Source organism: Silurus aristotelis (genome assembly GCF_946808225.1).
Source record: "Silurus aristotelis genome assembly, chromosome: 23".
NCBI lineage: Eukaryota > Metazoa > Chordata > Actinopteri > Siluriformes > Siluridae > Silurus > Silurus aristotelis.
The window spans coordinates 15816511-15838634 of record NC_139596.1 but is presented as its reverse complement, the minus strand read 5'-3'; the positions used below and the strand labels follow the sequence as shown (position 1 = coordinate 15838634).

The window sequence follows — 22124 nt, the reverse complement described above, 5'->3', positions numbered from 1 at the left end:
TTTCCCCACACAATTCATTTATTTACACTTCTGGTAATTTCAGTTAAAGGGCACTAGATTTGTCTTCGTTCCTGTGCAGTAGACGTGTTCACATATCCACATTTAAGCTAATGTAAAATAAATAAAGTTTTGTGTGTCATTATGTATATATGTATATGTGGATGTCATGATACACTATATGGTCAAATGTTTGTGGACATCTGAGCATTAGAGTCATTAGTGCTTTTTGAGTAACCCATTCAAACATTCAATCCCCATTTGCTGTTATAAAACCCTCCACTCTTCTGGAAAGATGTTCCATTAGATGTTGGAGTGTGCTTGTGGAGATTTGTGCTCAATTCGCCACGAGGGTGTTAGTGAAGTCAGGTTCTGATGTAGGTGCATGGGGTGCAGTCAGCATTTACATTCATCCTAAAGGTGTCCAGTAGAGGGGCCAGATTTATAGCAAAAGATCTTCTACTAGATCTATTTGATCTATATCTTCATGGAGGTCCTGGTTTGGGTTTCCTCTTTCAAGTGAAGGGAATATTTCATGCTACCACATCCTAAGGTATCCTGTAAAATTGTGTGGTTCCAACTTTGTGGTAACAGTTTGAGAAAGAACCACATATGGCTTGAAAGTTTGGTGTCCCAAAACTTTTGGCCATATAGTGTACATTTAGATGATTGTTCAGGACGTTACTACAGCAGTACACCCCTTTCAAATAACGAGGGATGTTCAAACTTGATCGAATCGATGACAAATCATGTGACATTCGCATTTAAACAGACATAATCATTGTCATGGTTCTTACAGTGATTTTGAATGATGATCTTTCGGTAACCAATGAAAGTGTTTTGCTCAATTTGCTGAAAAAAAAATATATATATACCAGGTCTGGTGCCTGCGGTTCTAAAGGTCACCAGCCCGTGAACTCAGCCGTGCATGAGAACATGGCCGTGTATGACAGCTGCTCGTAATAAACACAGATGAGAATCGTCTGCTATGTTAGTGGCCGACTCTTTAGATTTTGTGAAGGTCTTATTGTGACACCGTGTTTCACTCGAAAGTTCGGAACTGTTTCTTTGATCATATTCAAAAAGTCTTCAAACTCTTGCTCCACACTGATGTCCTGAGGAAATACAAGAGAATAATGTCATAATGTGACATCAGAACATTGTCAAATCATTTTAAACCGACTTCAGTAAAAGGTTACATACAGATAAGTCCAGATATTCCATTGATGATGAAGGGTTTCCTTCTATAGCCTTAAGCACTGCAAAACATCCGGCTGGGCGAACAGGATTCCGAGCCATCTACGACGTGAAGAGAATCATCAGAATATCACAGAGAAAGCGTTCTGTATATCATTTCACTCGATATGCCATTGAATGCCAATGTTCTGTGTCAAACAGAAACCAATGTCCTTCACACTTACTTTAAGAATCCGAAGGTTGTTGTTTACTTTGAGGCCCATGGCTAAGTGGTTTGCTCCTTCAGTAGGGATTCGATTGATACTGTGAAAAACAGAATTACGTAGCTGCACAATGAATAATATTCTTTTATTTACAGTCTGTCAAATGTTTGAAAACACCTAGTTTTTTTGTTTTGGAGACTTATGTATGTTCCCTTTGTTTTTATGAAACAAACTCGGTAAAAGACAAAAACACACAAGAATTGGACAGCGAAAGACCGGAAGAAAGTTCTGTGGACAGTCCAAATTGGAAATTTTTGGCTCCAACAGAGGAACTTCTGTAAGACAGAGAACAGAAGATGATGTTAGCAGACTGCCTCACCTCCACAGTCAAACATGCAGATGGAAGTTTAATGGTTTGGGGTTGTTTTGGAGCAGGGAAGGTTGGAGACCTTCTGGGGAAAGGGAAAACTGAACCAAGATGGCTCCCATTTCATATATCAACACCGTGCAATTCCGTCTGGACTGTGGCTTATTGGAACCGACTTCACCATACAACAAGACAATGATCTCAAGCATACATCCGAGCTCTGTAAGATTATAGAACCAGTCCACTGGAGTGTTTTTATCATGAAATGACCTGCCCAGCGACCAAACCTAAATCCAAATGAACAGCTCTGGGATTTAGTGGATCACAAGGTCAGAAAGTAATCTCTAACTAGTGAAGACCACCTTTGGCAAGTTTTACAAGAGGCATCACAAAGTATTTCAGTTGATTATTTGGAGAAGAAAACGGCCCCAAAAGCTGTTAGTCACGCTAAGTGAGGATTTTTCAATTAAAATAATGTTGAACATTTGTACATTTTTAGATTTGCTTGTTTAAATAAAATTTCATACTATTAAATAACCTCATTTGTTGCATATAAACAAAAGGAACATACAAGTGTTTCTCATAAACCATAAAGACTACATGTTTCCGCACTATACACAAATGATCTACGTAACAAACTTTAACTTTGGCTTTGAAACTTAACTGTTTCTGTTTCTGCAAGAATCAATAAAATCTTTCTAAGTCTCAAAACATACATGACCTTTGATTAAGACAAGCTTGATTTGTCTTCCTTCACTATCTATAATAGATTTCGCTCGATCTTTAACTGTGTGATGGATGATATGAATTTTAGTTCCTTCGTACTCATTATTTATTTTACTACTCATTTTAGAAAAAATTTAAAAATTATTAAAAAAATACTCATTTGGCAGATGCCAGATAAAGGAAATGATCAAATAAAATACCTAATATTTAGTTCCTCCAGCGTGTTGTTTTCTTTTAGTCCCTCACCTAGAGCTGATGCTCCATCTTTGCCAAGTCCGTTGTAAGATAAGTCCACAGTTTGCAAGAATATATTAGCCTTTCAACAGTGAGAAAGTCATTGTGAGTGGATTATTGTGAGTGATTTACAGAGCTTGTTTCATCAACTAGTGCAAATAAGTCAAAACTTTAATCATGCTAATCATTGCTAACAAAATATACTAAATGTGCTAAACACACAGTAAAACTATGTTTAAAGGATGTTTAAAAACTATGCATTATTTTATGTTGCAAAAATACAAAAATGCATGTTTTGCGATGCTAATTCGCCTAATTCAAGCTAGTTTTCTGGAAGATGTTAGCACATGAAAGCAAAAGGTATCCTTCAGAAACTACCCAAGTCGTCTGCACTACACTATAAAAGCTCTTTCACTTGTACTATCACTTTGGTTTCTATAATGTTACTGTTCTCCTGTAGAAATGTTAACCTTATGTTAGAATCATTTTTATTTGTTGGTTCGACAGTGTGACAAGATCATAGCAACCTTACTGTCTAGCTAGCATCCAACTAGTGAGAAAATAGAATATATAATAAAGGACATTACTGATCATTGTCAAAAAATGAATTATATAACTATAAGTATTACGGCACCAATCACATGTGGTTCTTTGCCAAATTGCTACCACAAAGTTGAAGGCACACATTTATATTGGATGTCTTTGGATGTGGTAGAATGAAACTTTCCCCTCACTTAAACGAAGAGACCGAAACCTGTTCCAAATGATAATGTTCCTGTGCCCAGCTCCATGAAGATATAGTGTGCATGGGTTAGAGTGAAATATCTCGAATGGCCTGCTACTGCAGGTCTGCACATCTCCCTTATTCTTAAAGATCGGTACCAGCACACCATTCCTCAGGCATCCTCCACCTTCCACAATCTTGTTGAACAATCTGGTTAAAAATTCCACTGCCATCTTTTCTTATCTCTCTATCAAAACCACTTCTCTTTCTCCTTATACTTTCATGCACCTCCTCATTCCACCACCACATCTCTTTTTCTTCCTTTCTATTTCCAGATGTCACACCAAGTACTTTTCTAGCTGTCGCCCTCATCACTTCTGCAGTAGTTGCCCAATCATCCAGCACCTCTTCACCACCACCGAGCCCCTGCCTGACCTCTTCCCTGACCCTCACACTACAGTCTTCCTCCTTTAGTTTCCACCATCTTATTTTTCTTTCAGTCCTCATTCTCCTTCTCTTCTTCCTCACCTCCAAAGCCACCCTACAGACCACCATCCGATGCTGTCTAGCTACACTGTCCCCTGCAATCTTCTGCATAGAACATAGTCCACCTGTGTGCACCTTCCTTCACTCTTATACGTCACTCTATAATCTTCCTCTTTCTAAATAAGTGTTCACCAATGCCATTTCCATCCTTTTAGCAAAATCTACCCCCATCTGCCCTTTTACATTCCTCTCCTTAAGGCCATACCTACTCATCACCTGTCTGACCCAATCACCAATCGTTCATTCCTAGGTACACTCTCCACCACTTCATCTAACTCACTCCGGAATTTTTTCCTTCTTCTTCATCTAACAACCCACTTGTGAAACATAAGCACTGATGATATTTATCATCGCCCTTTAAATTTCCAGCTACATGTTCATCACCCTGAAACTCTCTTCACCTCCACTACACACTTACTGTACTCTTCCTTCAGAATCACCCCTACACCATTTCTCTTTCCATCCACACCATGACAGAACAGTTTAAACCCACCTCCAATGTTCCTGGTCTTACTCCCTTTCCACTTGGTCTTCTGAACACACAAGATACAATATCTACATTTCTCCTCTTCATCATATCAGCTACCTCTCTCCCTTTACCAGTCATAGTACCAACATTTAAAGTACCAAACCGAACCTCCACTCTCCTCCACTTCTCCTTTCCCTGCCGTCTCTGTAGACGAATTCCTCCTATCCTTCTCCTTCGGCCAACAGTAGCCCAATTTCCACCGGTACCCTGTTGGCTAACAATACCTGTGGCAGTCGTTGGTAACCCGGTCCTGGACCCTTCTGGTATAAAATTCTGATTCCTGATCCGCATATTTGATTGGCATGTTTTTACGCTGGATGCCCTTCCTAACACAACCCTCCCCATTTATCCGCTCTTAGGACCGGCACTAAGAGTGCACTGGCTTGTGCAGCCCTAATGGCTGTGTTAGGGGACTAAATGTGGAATAAAATGTTCAGAAAGCACATACCAATCTTATGGTCAGGTGTCCACAAACTTTTGTCCATATAGTTTATGTTGAACATACTATTCTAGATACACCTCCCCTGGCAGAATAAGCTCTAATCTTCTGGAAATGGTTTCCACTAGATTGTAGAACAAGGTTATGGGGATTCATGTTAATTAAGTACATTTAATTACAGTCCATTTCACTTAACCCAGCCATTAGGGGGGCACAAGCCAGTGTACTCTTAGTGCCGGTCCCAAGCCCGGGTAAATGGGGAGGGTTGCGTTAGGAAGGGCATCCAGCGTAAAACATGTGCCAAATCAAATATGCGGATCACAAATGAGAATTTCATACCGGATCGGTCGAGGCCCGGGTTAACAACGACCGCCACAGGTATCGTTAGCCGACAGGGTACCGGTGGAAATTGGGCTACTGTTGGCCGAAGGAGGAGAAGGAGAGGAGGAAGGCGTCTACAGAGACGGCAGGAAAAGGAGCAGTGTAGGAGAGTAGAGGTTCGGGTTGGTACTTTAAATGTTGGTACTATGACGGGTAAAGGGAGAGAGATAGCTGATATGATGGAGAGGAGAAAGGTAGATGTGTTGTGTGTTCAGGAGACCAAGTGGAAAGGGAGTAAGGCCAGGAACATTGGAGGTGGGTTTAAACTGTTTTATCATGGTGTGGATGGGAAGAGAAATGGTGTAGGGGTGATTCTGAAGGAAGCGTACAGTAAGAGTGTAGTGGAGGTGAAGAGAGTTTCTGATAGGGTGATGATCGTGAAGGTGGAAGTTGAAGGGATGATGATAAATGTCATCAGTGCCTATGCTCCACAAGTTGGCTGTGAGATGGAGGAGAAAGAAAGATTCTGGAGTGAATTAGATGAAGTGGTAGATGGTGTACCTAGGAAAGAACGATTGGTGATTGGGGCAGACTTTAATGGGCATGTAGGTGAAGGGAACAGAGGTGATGAGGAGGTGATGGGTAGGTATGGTTTTAAGGAGAGGAATGTGGAAGGGCAGATGGTGGTAGATTTTGCTAAAAGGATGGAAATGGCAGTGGTGAACACGTATTTTAAGAAGAAGGAGGATCATAGGGTGACGTATAAGAGTGGAGGAAGGTGCACACAGGTGGATTATGTTCTGTGTAGGAGATGCAACCTGAAGGAGGTTGGAGACTGTAAGGTGTTGGCGGGGGACAGTGTAGCTAGACAGCATCGGATGGTGGTCTGTAGGATGGTTTTGGAGGCGAAGAAGAAGAGGAGGAAAGTAAGGTTTGAAAGAAGAATAAGATGGTGGAAACTGAAGGAGGAAGAGTGTAGTGTGAGGTTCAGGGAAGAGGTCAGACAGGGGCTTGGTGGTGGTGAAGAGGTGCCGGATGATTGGGCAACTACTGCAGGAGTGATGAGGGAGGCAGCTAGAAAAGTACTTGGTGTGACATCTGGAAATAGAAAGCAAGACAAGGAGACGTGGTGGTGGAATGAGGAAGTGCAGGAGAGCATTAGGGGAAAGAGATTGGCAAAACAGAAGTGGGATCGACAGAGTGATGAGAAAAGTAGGCAGGAGTACAAGGAGATGCGGCAGCAGGTTAAAAGGGATGTGGCGAAAGCCAAGGAAAAGGCATATGAGGAACTGTATAAGAGGTTGGACACTAAGGAAGGAGAAAAGGATTTATACCAATTGGCCAAGCAGAGGGACCGAGCTGGGAAGGATGTACTGCAAGTTAGAGCAATAAAGGATGGAGAGGGAAATGTGTTGACTAGTGAGGAGAGTGTGTTGAGAAGATGGAGGGAGTATTTTGAGCAGCTGATGAATGAGGAAAATCAGAGAGAGAGAAGGTTGGAGGATGTGGAGTTGGTGAAGCAGGATGTAGATAGGATTAGTAAGGAGGAAGTGAGAGCAGCGATTAAGAGGATAAAGAATGGAAAGTCGGTTGGACCAGATGACATACCGGTAGAAGCGTGGAGATGTTTAGGAGAGATGGCAGTGGAGTTTTTAACCAGATTGTTTAACAGGATTCTGGAAGGGGAGAGGATGCCTGAGGAATGGAGAAGGAGTGTGCTGGTACCGATCTTTAAGCATAAGGGAGATGTGCAGACCTGCAGTAACTACAGGGGAATTAAGTTGATCAGTCACACCATGAAGTTATGGGAAAGAGTAGTGGAAGCCAGGCTGAGAGAAGAGGTGACCATCTGTGAGCAACAGTATGGTTTCATGCCGAGGAAGAGCACCACAGATGCCTTATTTGCTTTGAGGATGTTGATGGAGAAGTATAGAGAAGGACAGAAGGAGCTGCATTGTGTATTTATGGATTTAGAGAAAGCGTACGACAGGGTGCCGAGAGAGGAGTTGTGGTATTGTATGAGGAAGTCAGGTGTGTCAGAGAAGTATGTGAGGGTGGTGCAGGACATGTATGAGGACAGTGTGACGGCAGTAAAGTGTGCAGTAGGTACGACAGACTGGTTCAGGGTGAAGGTTGGACTGCATCAAGGATCGGCCCTGAGCCCTTTCCTGTTTGCAGTGGTGATGGACAGGTTGACGGACGAGGTCAGACAGGAGTCTCCCTGGACTATGATGTTTGCAGATGATATTGTGATTTGTGGTGAGAGTAGAGAGCAGGTTGGGAAGAGCCTGGAGAGGTGGAGATATGCGCTGGAGAGAAGGGGAATGAAAGTCAGTAGGAGTAAGACAGAGTACGTGTGTGTGAATGAGAGGGAGGGCAGTGGAGTGATGCGGTTGCAGGGAGAAGAGGTGAAGAAGGTGGAGGAGTTCAGGTACCTGGGGTCAACAGTGCAAAGTAATGGAGAGTGTGTTAGGGAAGTAAAGAAAAGAGTGCAGGCAGGGTGGAGTGGGTGGAGAAGAGTGACAGGAGTGATTTGTGATAGAAGAGTATCTGCAAGAATGAAAGGGAAAGTTTATAGGACTGTGGTGAGACCTGCGATGTTGTATGGATTAGAGACAGTGGCATTGAGTAAAAGACAGGAGGTGGAGCTGGAGGTAGCAGAGCTGAAGATGTTGAGGTTTTCGTTGGGAGTGACGAGGATGGACAAGATTAGAAGTGAGTTTATTAGAGGGACAGCACATGTAGGATGTTTTGGTGACAAGGTGAGGGAGGCGAGATTGAGATGGTTTGGACATGTGCAGAGAAGGGACATGAATTATATTGGTAGAAAAATGCTGAAGATGGAGCCACCAGGTAGAAGGAAAAGAGGAAGGCCAAGGAGGAGGTTCATAGATGGGGTGAGGGAAGACATGCAGGTAGTTGGTGTAAAAGAGGCAGATATAGAGGACAGGGTGGTATGGAGACGGATGATCCGCTGTGGCGACCCCTAATGGGAGCAGCCGAAAGAAGAAGAAGAATTACAGTCCATTTCACTTCCTCTTCTACAACCCCAATGGAGCTGGTTTTGTGCAGAGGGGCATGGTCATGCTGGAACAGGGTTGAGCATCTTGCAGAGAAGAAAAATTGCAATATTACAGTATACATTGGCATTCTATACAGTGCTTTCAACTTTTTGGATACAGCTTGGTGAGGAGCCAATTATAAGTGTAATGTCCCATGAAATCTTTCTAGTGGTAAAGAAACCTCCATAGTTTCGTCTCGTATAAAGAGTACTGAGAAGTTTAATCGTTGTTTTTGGGTTTATAAATATCTCAGTGAGTTCCTCTGGAGCATGAAAGAAGCGTTGTCACATTTACCCCGAGGCCTTTAGCTAAAGCAATGGCTCCTTTTCCACGAATGCAGTTCCAGGCCAGACTGAGTGACTTCAATCCCGTGTTCTCAGCTACAGCGGCACCCAGAACTTCCCCTGAGGGCCAGAAAAGAGAGGGAATGAACTCACACAGATGCAGTCACAGATGAGGTGTGTGCATCATTATCTAAGCTTTCCCAAGGTAACACAATTTTTATAACCATCACCTGAAAGTCCTTAAAAAATATATTTTTTTAAAAACGTTTTAATATCAAAAACTTCTATTTTATTTATATCAATGTACCTGGTTTATCATATCTATATACGAGGTGGTATCAAAAAGTTTCGAGACTTGCTCTGTTTACAAAAAAGTACTTTATTCATCTAAGTTTACACACGATCATCTTCAAAATACTTTTCCTGCACAGCAATACAGAGTTTACAGCGTTCCTGCCACTTCTGGAATGAGTCCTGGAAGTCCTTTCGAAGCGTGTTAAGCACCTTTAAGCTGTGGAAAAATAGCAAAGTCTGCAGGAGCCAAATCTGGCAAGTAGTGTGGGTGTGGAAGTAAGATCATGTTGTTTCCGGCGAGAGACTCACATGTGATGGGAGCACGATGACAGTGTGTGCACGTGGTCAAGATTGAACCATTTGCACAGCTCCCGAAGTTCACAGGTCTGTACAATGTCTTTTGGCAGAAGGTCGGTGCTCCCTGTGACTGTACGTGCAGCCTCGTGCTGCCATCTGCTGGCGTGCTACAAAACTACTCTCTAAACTTTTTAATACCACCTCGTACATGTATAAGAGCATACACATTATGATGTGTTCTATATATACAGTAAGTCTTCAGTTGTTAGCATTTACTGTATTGTAAGTGATCTTCCCACCATATACCATCACATCCATAATCGGCTTGTTGAACGAATGATTCCAATATGTATCCATCATTTGCATTTTTCCCCCGAGCAAAAACGTTTGTGATAATATTGTGTATCTGATCACACTTCCCACGATTCCCAAGAATAGTTCTAGATCCTAATCCTAGACACTTTAAATAAAAGTTAAGTAGGTTCATCCACAACTTCTCAAATTAGGAACATTTAAAGTAGTACACCTAGTAGCATGTTTTAGGAGGAGAAAGAAAACTGGGGAACCTGTTCAAAAAGTCCACACAGACAAGTGTAAGGCGCATATCTATGCAACTCTGAGGAACCATATCAGATGTTCCACTGTAGTGCAATTCAGAACTGCAATTCAGCTCACAGCCAGCAGAGGGAGCTTCCAATTACAGCTTATAAAAAAAACTTTCTTTTCGGCTTCTCCCGTTAGGGGTCGCCACAGCGGATCCTCCGCACGTTTGATTTGGCACATGTTTTACGCTGGATGCCCTTCCTAACGCAACCCTCCCCAATTTATCCGGGCTTGGGACCGGCACTAAGAGTGGCTGGGGATGGTTCCCTGACCGGGAATCGAACCCGGGTCGCAGCGGTGGGAGCGCTGCATCTTAACCACTAGACCACCAGGGGACCTCAATTACAGCTTATAAAAGACTACAGAAAAAATGATCTGTAGTGTTTCTGCTTTATCATATTGCTTTATATTTGTTAGAAAGCTAAACATACGCTCCAGTATATTTGTATAATAGCTTTAGAAAGATATCGGCATATGTATGATAAAGAGAGGTGCCAGTTGGATGTGATGTGACTGCATGATTCATAGCTCTCTCGTGGAATTATCTTCTTATTTTTTTCCTTTTGAATTAGACGGATCACAAATGACGCTCCTGTCATTCGGCATCTCGTAGCCAGAAGGCTCACATCCACAATCCTCCCACCTGACACACGTCTCCGGCTCGTCTTCGATCATTCAAACTGTTTAAATCGCTGCTTATGTCATTCCATAACGTCGAAAAAAACCTGTTTCTCGCTTAATTATCTATCACAAACTGACCTGCATTTTCAGGAGCAGGATTTTTTGTCTTTCTTTCCTCTGCCAAATCAAATAACGACAGAGGATTTGGCTGCAAGAGAATTGACCTGCCTTCTGTTTTCTCTTGGTGTAAAGGGTATGAGGACGTGGGGGTGGGTGGTGAGGTTTGTCTCAATTAAACAGCGCAACCAAATCGAGTCTAAATGTCATTCTGGTTCTATTTTTCATTATGTCGTTTTCATTCTGAAACCGCGCAGCCTCGGGCCCATCGTCTGCCGTCTGACTGACATCATGAACGCTGTCTGACAACATGATTCCGCTGAAAAATGTGAAAAAAATTAGAATGAACGCTTCTAGTGGTACAGAACACTAGTGAAGAACCACACAATGGCTCAATTTAACACGCCTCAGCCCAAGAGTCCAGATTACAGCAAATGCGGTATTGAGAGTGTTTGGTGTCACCGCACATTTAGATGATTTATAACTGAAGGTTTTGTATTGATAAGACACCTAGGCTTGAAGACAGAACGAGTGAGACAGAATTGTTTTTGGAGACAGAACTGTCACTCATTTACCTTCAGCAATTAATCTTCAAGGTCTGAATGTCTAGGAACAGATGGCAGACACTACGCCGGATAAAAAGAAACCTTTACAATGGAAATATAATGAATTTCTCATGTTGCTCCAAAACACCACCTGCTAAAATGATTATGAAAAGGGGATTATTTAGCAACTAAGGTATTTAGCATTTTTAGAAAATCCAAATATGGACCAGGTCACAAACTATTGCATATTTTCTATTAAATAAATATTATATTATAATATTATACACGTAATATATATATATATATATATATATATATATATATATATATATATATATATATATATATATATATATATATATATATATATATACTGTATATATTCCATACACCATTGACGATCGCAGTTTTGCACATGTGTACTGAATGCAATCCTTGTTTTATGTGCATAATATAGTTATAATCTGAGTTTCCCCTAATGATTGTATTAAGTTTGTTTAGTCTCCGCCTCGCACTTTACGTACCGGAAACAAGATTGCGTTCTGCACATGTGCAAAATTGCTGCCATTTCCTGTCATCGGCATCAATTTTTACGATCGTCTACCAATATGGATTGTTTTGCGTTTGACACACAGCTTAAAAGAAGACATTTCTGTCAATTCTGCATATCGAGGGATGGAATGAATGAATGAAACTCTTCATAATTTATGTATAAATATATTGAGCGAATAAATAAATAAGTATCGTGTGTTTCTTAAATGCGGCCATTTGTTAACGTATGCTGAAATAAGAACAGCTAAGTAGAACATATTTTTATAAAATTAAATATTAAACACACACACACACACACACACACACACACACACACACGCACACACACACACACACACACACACACACACACACACACACACATATATCCGTATTTCCCAATTTATCAAATCAATTTAATTTGTGCCAATTTGATAAATTACTAATTTAATCAATATAATGGAAAAGTATATTGCATTAATTTTATTTAATTTATTATATTTTATTTTATTTATAAAATTTTGATATTTTTTATTTAAACCAGTCAGGTATTTTATTTAAAAATTGTTTAAAAAATTGTAACTGTTGATGTTCACAACCTCTAATAATAATAATCTACTTTGATAAAAAAAAAATAAAATTACAAGCAATTTTATATTTTTAATTTCTTCCCCAAAACGGTGACTTAAAAAAGGTAAAAAAAAAAAAATGGTACGTACCGAACCGTAAATTTTGTGTACCGTTACACGTCTAGTTTTATCACTATATCAGTAACACTGGCCTCTGGAGTAATACAGTAAAACACTAACTTTAATGGATGAAAGTATATTTGTTGCTACATTTTCTTTGATGAAGCGTTTATTCGAAATTTATATAAAAAATCTTTAAAATCAGTTGTTTTTCAGACGTTTATTTGATTTTTTAGTTGTATATCGTTTTTAAAAATGGACATTGTCCCAGAGCAGCTTTACTGAGATTAGAAGGTTATGAAATTTTAATTCATTCATTAGTGACTATAAGTTTGTTCCATATCATTGTAAGTTTGTCTCTAATGAGTGGCAACAGTAGCAAGGAAAATGTCCCTGAGATGGTACGAGGAGGAAACATTGAGAGGAACCAGATTAGGAACGGAAACCAATCCCTTAACATTGGTGATGCTGAATGTCCATTTATTATAAGTAATGCTAAGAAGTAAGAACGTTTTATTAAATACACAGGAAATCGAATTTAAATCAGCAGGCAAACTCGGAAACGTGAACCGGAATATCATCGGGTGATTCATGAACAAGAACAACAACCAGGGCAAAAATAAACCAGAACCATGAAACAAGAACACGAATGGCACGGCGATCGCAAAATACACGTGCAAACGTTAGGAGATTTAAGCGCATGCTAATTATGCTAAGTACATTCAAAACAGCCGTAAACACTGTAGACATGTGAGGAAAATCACAAGATACAGGCAGAGACGTAACATGAATGGAAAGATGCTTATGACGCATGTAAACACAGAAGTGCAGGATTCGGGATTAGCGTTACGAGCAGGCACGTGCTACGCGCTGCCGCAAACAGTGTGAGGTGGAACAGCGGACATCTCTGACAACTCAGACTTCACAATTCTTACAAAAGAAGATTGAAATCAAAAGCTGTGTTTTGTTTTTTTTGTCTTTTGAACTTTATGCGACAAAAAAAATAGCTGCTGAATCATAAGTTAAAAAACAGGATCTATTTTTTTGGACAATCCATTTAACCTAGTAAACTTGTCAGGATTAGAAATAAGTTTATTAGAGGGACAGGGCATTTAGGACGTTTTGGAGACAAGGTGAGAGAGGTGTGATTGAGATGGTTTGGACATTTGCAGAGGAGGGACATGGGGTATATCGGTAGGAGAATTCTCAGGATGGAGCCACCAGGAAGGAGGAAAAGAGGAAGACCAAAGAGGAGGTTTATGGATGTGGTGAGGGAAGACATGCAGGTAGTTGGTTTGAAAGATGCAGATGTAGAGGACAGGGGGGTATGGAGACGGATGATCTGCTGTGGCGCCCCCTAATGGGAGAAGCCGAAAGAAGAAGAAGACAAAGAAGATTTAACATTTAAAATATGAGTAGCATTTATTTAAAAATGAAGTTGAGTGAATTTCAGGCCTCAGTTTATGATTCCTGGCCCCTAATTATTTACACACCTTTTTGCTTTTATCCCTAATGGGAACTACATGAGGCAGGAAAGGATTGGATAGGGCAAGGCTGTACTTCATTCTTAAAGATTGGAGAACTCTTTAGATGACAAATAACTTCTTCTCTAATAATAATAATAAGAAGAAGAAGAAGAAGGAGAAGAAGAAGAAGAAATGGGCATGTAAATTACTCCAAAATTAGCCTTTTATCATTAGCTTTTATCTCTTCTCCCTCAGGCTTTACCTGCTGTTTCACCCAGTTGGTTGTGGCTCAGGTCCAGATGCTGCAGGTGCTGGTTTTTGTTCAGCGCTGAAGCCAGGTGTTTAGCCGCTCGCTCGTCCAGATGGTTCCCGGAAAGGTTAAGGGAGATGAGAGTGTTGTTCTCAAGCAGCATGCTGGCCAGAGCCTTCATCCCACTTTCACTGAGCCTGTTCTCTGAAAGATCGATTTCTGCAAGACATTTCACACAGTTTCCGTTTAGACATTTCCAAATCATGCTTTCCTAAAGAAATGAGGAAAAAAAAAAATTATAATGAACTAGTCTTATTCTGCGTCTGAAGTTATACCATAAAAGGCTCATGTTGCCAACTAAAGGTAGACATCCCTGAAAAATGTCAGTAGATATCTTCCTCAACCTGCATGCAATTCTTCATTGAAGTCAGACACACAATCAGACGTTGCTGACGTGTTTGGGACAAAGTATGACTTATTTAGAGATAAAACTTCAGGTGGCCATTTTAAACAGAAACAATTGCATGAACTGATATCTGTTATCATGTGTTTAATCTAAAATATGATTCTATGGTACGTGTGTGCAGTAGATGTGCTATTGTGTAAGCGTAAAAAAACACGCCTTTCAGATTTGTAGAGTTCCAATAATCATAATTCCAGGTGTTTCATAAACTGCATCCTACAGAATCAAGGAAATCAAAGGCAAACAAGGAAAACGAGGAAGATCAAATTCCTACTGAATCGAAGAAATCTGAGGAAATCAATTAAATCAAAGACATCAAGGAAGATCAAGAAAGATTTGAATGTAATTGTAGTTATATAAAGGCGATCAAATAAGTAACAAGAACTAACAAGGACTAAACTAAACTGTCATGCATGCAGTCATATGACATTAAACTGGAAAATGCAGTGGCTGATGGGAAATATAGTTCATGTGTTTCGGTTTTGTCCTTGATTACTTTGTCTTCAGATTCCCTCATGTTTTATGTTCTTTGTTTGAAAGAAAAAAAAAATTGCCATGTTTTAGTTGCTGGTAGTTTGGCAATTTGGTAGTTTTGGTAGTTTGATTTCCTGCCTATAACAACCAGGACTGTTGTATACGTATGAATCCATGATTTCCAATTCTTTGTAAATACATTAGTGTCAAAGGCTCACAAAAAACAATATAAATGAACACTGGAAACTGCTTCATGGTCTACAATTGAAGTACTATTAAAATTCTGTGGAAAACTTGTCCATATAAAATAATATATGAGTGTTTTATGATGTTCTTCTCATAACCATTTATTATGCAGCACATTGAGTTTTATTCATTGTCGTTTTATTATTGTTAAATTAAACAAAATATATTAAACAGACTGAAGGTTGAAGCTCACACACACGAAGTACAGCAAAAAGTTATCCGATCATCTGACTTCTCTTTAGCCTGAAATCCTTATTCAAATATATAAAACCAATCTCGAGCTGTCATCACGTCTCCTGTCCCAGAGAGGAGCTAATAAAAAGATGAATAAAAAGCAGTTGGAGAAATATAGGCTAATTCTATTTAACTGCTTAAGGTATTGCATATATTGACTTTGAACATATTTAAGCAGAGCTAATAAGGTGTGTGTGTGTGTGTGTGTGTGTGTGTGTGTGTGTGTGTGTGTGTGTGTGTGTGTGTGTGTGTGTGTGTGTGTGTTGGCAGGTGTTCTGTGCATATAAAAGACAGTGCTTGAGGAAAAATTCGGAAAAGCACCTGTGATGTAAAGGTTCTCTTTCAGCATGTCAGCTATGGCGGCTCCACCTTCTCCCTCCATTCCATTATCTCGCAGATTCAGCTTCAGAATGGAGGTGTTGGTTACCAAGGGAACTGCCAGGGCTTTACTACCCTACGGAGTGCACTTTATTGTTTCATTCTCTTCTTTAGTCGTAGGACTGTAAAGCATCAGAATTCATATTTTAATCTCTTTTAGCTTTATGCGGTTATCTAGAATTCCTGGGGTCACCTGAGGCCCGAGTCCATGGTGCTTCATGCTCAGTTCTGGGCTGTGCATGTTCCTGAGAAAGTAGGAGACGGGAACCACGTTGAATGTTTTGCACACCTCTCGGTAACACGCCGTGGGGTCATACTTCGATGGCTGATCTGCAACGTGACATTTTATCTCAGAAAAGGTCATTTTTGTTGGGAAAAACACACAACAGAACATACTGATTGCAGTTATAAGAAACGAATAAAGACTGGGGTGATGTGAAATGTCACAACATGTAGACGAGTGCTAATTACAACCTACAAACGATCCATAAACAAAACAGAGGACCCAATTGCACAGGTTAATTTCATCCAGAGTGCTTACCTAGAGCAACTTGCAAACGTGCTTTAAAGTCCCCATCAATGAATACATTCTGATACTGGTTCATCACGTCACAAACTAAGAACACAGGCAGCCTAAAAATGCATTGGAAGGGAATTTCATTAAAATGATAATTTTTTTGTTTGTGTTAAATACTAATTGATTGACTGGGAGGCATATTGTCTGAAGACTGCTGGTAACTCAGCTTTTTAGACCTCAGGTGAAAGTTTGTTTTACCACCTCAGGGCCAAAGTAGAGAAGAGTCTTGAAGCATGTCTTCCTTGTACCCTGAGAGATGGAGGGACCATTTAAGTAGTGGTCGAGAAGTGCATGGGGCAGTGCATGAGGGAGGGTCAAGGGTAGTTGTTGGCTGCTGTGAAATAGGTGCAGTTAACTCTCTGCCCATTCAGCAATTATTACACTCTACTATACTATGATATATACAATACAATAAAATACTATACTATACTATACTATACTATACTATACTATACTATACTATACTATACTATACTATACTATATTACTTCACCATTCTGTCATACGATACTATACACTACATTATAATGTACTTTACACTACTATACTATAGTACACTGTACTTTACTATGCAGTACTATACTATACTGTAGTATACTATACATACTATACTTCACTATACTGTCATACTATACTACACTACATTATACTGTACTTTACATTACTATACTATAGTACACTGTACTTTACTATGCAGTACTATACTATACTTCACTATACTGTCATACTATGACCTGCGATGTTGTATGGATTAGAGACAGTGGCATTGAGTAAAAGACAGGAGGTGGAGCTGGAGGTAGCAGAGCTGAAGATGTTGAGGTTTTCGTTGGGAGTGACGAGGATGGACAAGATTAGAAATGAGTTTATTAGAGGGACAGCGCATGTAGGATGTTTTGGTGACAAGGTGAGGGAGGCGAGATTGAGATGGTTTGGACATGTGCAGAGAAGGGACATGAATTATATTGGTAGAAAAATGCTGAAGATGGAGCCACCAGGTAGGAGGAAAAGAGGAAGGCCAAGGAGGAGGTTCATGGATGTGGTGAGGGAAGACATGCAGGTAGTTGGTGTAAAAGAGGCAGATATAGAGGACAGGGTGGTATGGAGACGGATGATCCGCTGTGGCGACCCCTAATGGGAGCAGCCGAAAGAAGAAGAAGAAGATACTGTCATACTATACTACACTAAATTATACTGTACTTTACATTACTATACAGTATACTGTATTATACTATGCTGTACAATACTATACTGTATTATACTATACATACTATAGCATAGTTCACTATACTGTCATAATATACTACACTATACTATACTGTATTATACTATGCTACTATATACTACTTTATACTGTACTTCACATTACTATACTATAGTACACTGTACTTTACTATGCAGTACTATACTATACTATATTATAATATACTGCATTATGCTATACATTCTATAGTATAGTTCATTATACTGTCGTAATATACTACACTACAGCATACTGTATTATACTATACTTTACTTCACTATGTTGTCATACTATGCTACTATACTATACTATACACTCCTATACAATTTTATACTATACTATACTATACCATACTATACTATACCAAACTACCCCATACTTATTCTATACTGTAATATGCTACACTATACACTACTATACAATACAACACTTCTATACTATACCATACTTAGCAATAATACAGTACACTATACTATAAATTATACCCTACACTATATTGGCACCCTTACAATATATTATATATTTAAATATGTCAGGTGGGAATGTTTTAAATATATAATATTATATATTATATTTAAATACATTCCCACCAGACATATTTAAATATATAGTATATTGTAAGGGTGCTATTTATTAATAATATATATATATATATCTTAATATGCCTGGTGGGAATGTGGGAATGGGAAAACCAAATGATCTTCCATTTACTGTTTTGCAAATTGCAGCTCTAATCCTTTTATTCCACAAAATTAAAACAATAATTTTTATTAAAACTACAAATCTGGTGATTTATGCTTGATATCTAATTTAATGTTTTTAAAACAAGAGGGTTGTCAAGATACGTTGTTGAAATGAAATGTTTGCCGTCTGCAAATCGCACCTGACGGCGCAACGTTGTCTGTCATTAAGACGCCAAATTATGATAAACGAGGAAAAATTCCCATGGCGTTCATTTAGCCATGCAGAGGCGCAGTGCATTAATACAGCAGATGGTCATCCCTAATAAGCCGAATAAAGAGCCAGTAAAAGAGAGAAAGAAAGAAAGAGAGAGAGAGAGAGAGAGAGAGAAAGAGAGAGAGAGAGAGAGAGAGAGAGAATACATGCTAGAGAGGGGGTTAAAACAGATTTATGTAGATGTAGGAGACTGCGTAGGTGTCTCTGTATCTCTGGAACGAGCAGGTGAGAAATCAAGAGAAAGAAAGTGAGAGAGAAAGAGAGATAGAGAGAGAGATTCAGTCTGAAATCAAAAGCATGACTCATGACTGTTAGGCCACTTTATTTCCCTGTGGAGCACCAACCACACACTCTCTGGCCCTTAGCTTTCTGACACCATCTATCATAACATAAATCGCCCACGCTCTCGCTCTGGCTTTTTTTTTTTTTTTCTTCCACTTTTAATAAGAACTCCTGCTACATAACCTTCAGGCTCCAGCTCCATGTCATTGTCTTCATCCACGGTGAAACACGCTCCAGCGCCCTCCTGTCCGTCAACCGCTTCACTGCTCTGACCGCCTTCCTCCTCCTTTTCCACCTCCTTCTCTTTCTCCTCCTCGTCATTTTCATCGGCACCATCATCATCATCATCATCATCTTGGGATTTCTCCCTTGTGCTCAGCTCTCTCTGGCTGCAGCCGCTCGCTCGAATGACCGTCTGTACACACACACACACACACACACACACACACACACACACACACACACACACACACACACACACACACACAATTCTTTTGTTTTTTTTATCAAGTCTTTCACAGCGTTTGTTTCGGTCTGCTTCACCGCTCTAGATTCTAGAAACCCTTATTTAAACTCTTATTCAGACTTGAAAGTATGAAACATACTTCTGTAGCTTCAGGATGGACAAACATACTTTTTTTATTGTACATTTATCCATTTATAAGCAAATCCAATGCAGACTTAGAACAGTGTCTGGGGGTTGAAGGAAACCTTGAGTACATAATGGGTTTTTAATTTAATGCCTGTCAAAAGTTTGGAAACTTTTTTTGATGTTTTTTTAGAGACACATGTATGTTCCTTTTGTTTATTTCGAGCAAACTAGATCACAGACATCTCAGACATAACAGAGCAGTTTTGGAAACGCTCTGACCCAGTCGTCTAGACGTCACCATTTGTCAAAGTCACTCAAATCCTTATGCTCGCCCATTTTTCCTGCTTCTAACACATCAACTTTGAGGACAAAATGTTCACTTGCTATCTAATAAATATATTCATCCGCTAACAGGTGCCATGATAAAGAGATAATCAGTGTTCTTCACACTCCAAAATCTAGTGGAACAACTTCCCAGAGATGTGAGTGAGAGTGGAGGTTTAAAAAAATCACATATAGCAATCTTATGGTCAGGTGTCTGTAAACGTTACACCATATATTGTCAAAATGTGATTCTTTTTCTCATTTTTCAAATTAAAGAGACATATAGACATACTTCAAGAGACAGTCATACACAAAATTTAGATGTAGCTTTAGCTTCCAAATTAAACGTCAGAGGAAATGAGGGAAAAGTGGATCTGATCACCTTCCTGCTGCTCCTGCACTCACCTGGCTGTCCACGCTGCCTCGGCTGTACAGATTGCGAGGTCGGCTGGGTGGTCTGCTCCTGATCCCCCCCAGCATCTCGTCCTCATGACCTTCCTCGCCATCATCCTCACGCACTGAGGGCAACTGCGTCTCTCTTGCCACCTTTTTACCCACCATCTCAGAAAGTGTGTATGAATTTGTGCCCGGTTACAAATCATTTAAACACAGAGGGTTTAAAAAAGATTCACACAATTTTCATGCCAAAGATTTCTGACCCGTGTGTACTTCAGGGCCGCTGCGTAAATAAATCAGTGCAGTGCTAACGCAGTGACACACACACACACATTGACTAACTGCACAGCTCTGAACTTTACACCACATGCTCCAATCAGCAGGGGGCCTGAACAGACAGGGGTGGGGTTTGTGTTCAGCCCGGTTCATTTTGTTGACAGGTTGCCACGGCAATAATCCTCCGCCGACGTCACACTTTCTCATGTTTGTGACCGAGAACAACTGACATGAGACTCAGACACGTGAGGTTTCTATAGGAACCAACCTGACCACAAAGAACTATTACAGGAACCCTTTATGTATATATAGTATAATATACATGCATAGATATAGATCCAGATTTAACAACATATTTATTATAAAAAATATATGTATATTCTTTTTGTATTTTTACTTCACAGCATTTTAACACACCTGTCTAACACTGCTCAGTACTGTATATATATGTGTGTGTGTGTGTGTGTGTGTGTGTGTGTGTGTGTAAAAGTTAATCACTTGAGGATGTGCTTTTGTTTTTTTTTTGTTTTTTTTATCTATTACCTTTAATACCACAATTTTGTGTAGAACTGCAGCTTTTTACAGAAATATAAACAACCGAGCTCTTTACTTTTTTAAATCCAGTTCCAGTTATCACTTGTGTTACAACTTAACATAGTCGTTTCCTCACCATCTTCTTTCTTTTTCTGTCTTGAATTTATGCAAAAATGCCCCTCCCCCAAAATAAATAAATAAATAAATAAAATCATGAAACCCCAGTGGTCAAACTTGCAAAGTGCAGACACTAAAGACTCCTTCCTTAGATCATCAAACGAACTTCTCAATGTCAGCAAATCTACTTTTTTGTTCAATCATATTTTATTCGCAGGTTTTAGATGTTTGATCTTCTGCCATAGTGTAATACCACAAAGGGGTATCAAAAAGTTTAGACTCCTGGTGTAACTGATGCTGTTCTGACAACGTGCGTTACCACGTCTGCGATTTCATCATGGAGTTAAAACAACGAGAAAACGTGAAATTCTGCGTAAAACTGAGCAAATATCCCCTAAAGATGTTTGACATACGCAGATGCTGCAACGAACTTTCAGCGGAAGAACATCATTAGGAGATATCAGGAAGACCTCCAACGAGCTCAGTCCCCGCAAATTGTTCATGACGATCGTTGGAGAACAATCCACATGATCTCACTTCGCACTACTCGCCAGATTTGCCTCCTGTGGACTTCGCCCTCTTCCTGAAGATGCGGCTCAAAGGTCACCATTTTGACACCACTGCGGAGATCCATCATGAAGAGCAGAAGGTGTTTGAGACGCTTCGCAAAGACTTCCAGGACACGTTCCAGAAGTGGCAGGAACTCTGGGAGCGATGAATTGCTCCGCAAGGGGATTATTTTGAAGGTGATTGTGTGTAAACAGATCAAGTACTCTCTTGAAACTTTTTGACACCACTTCGTACCTCGGATGTTGAATTTTGGATCGGATGGTCAGAAGTTTCGATTCCTCGAAACATCAACATGTTACTGGGCTCCTGAGCAAGGCGATACCTTCATCCTTTAACTGTTTAGTTGTATATAAATGAGAATTTTAAGTTGCTCTGGATAAGAGCATCTGCCAAAATACAGTGCAGCCTGAACTACTGTTAGA

General features: G+C 39.9%; 1 protein-coding gene across 1 annotated transcript; it reads right to left on the bottom strand.

The window, feature by feature from the left end:
- Positions 1-858: 858 nt before the first annotated feature.
- Positions 859-20530, bottom strand: lrrc74b (leucine rich repeat containing 74B). Its single transcript, XM_083527417.1, has 10 exons — positions 20215-20530; positions 19077-19308; positions 16031-16167; positions 15781-15913; positions 14055-14261; positions 8640-8749; positions 2691-2806; positions 1419-1497; positions 1201-1296; positions 859-1112 (listed from the first exon to the last, which is right to left on the bottom strand). The coding sequence occupies exons 1-10, from the start codon at positions 20368-20370 to the stop codon at positions 984-986; spliced, it is 1395 nt and encodes a 464-aa protein (XP_083383543.1). The 5' UTR covers positions 20371-20530; the 3' UTR covers positions 859-983.
- Positions 20531-22124: the final 1594 nt, after the last annotated feature.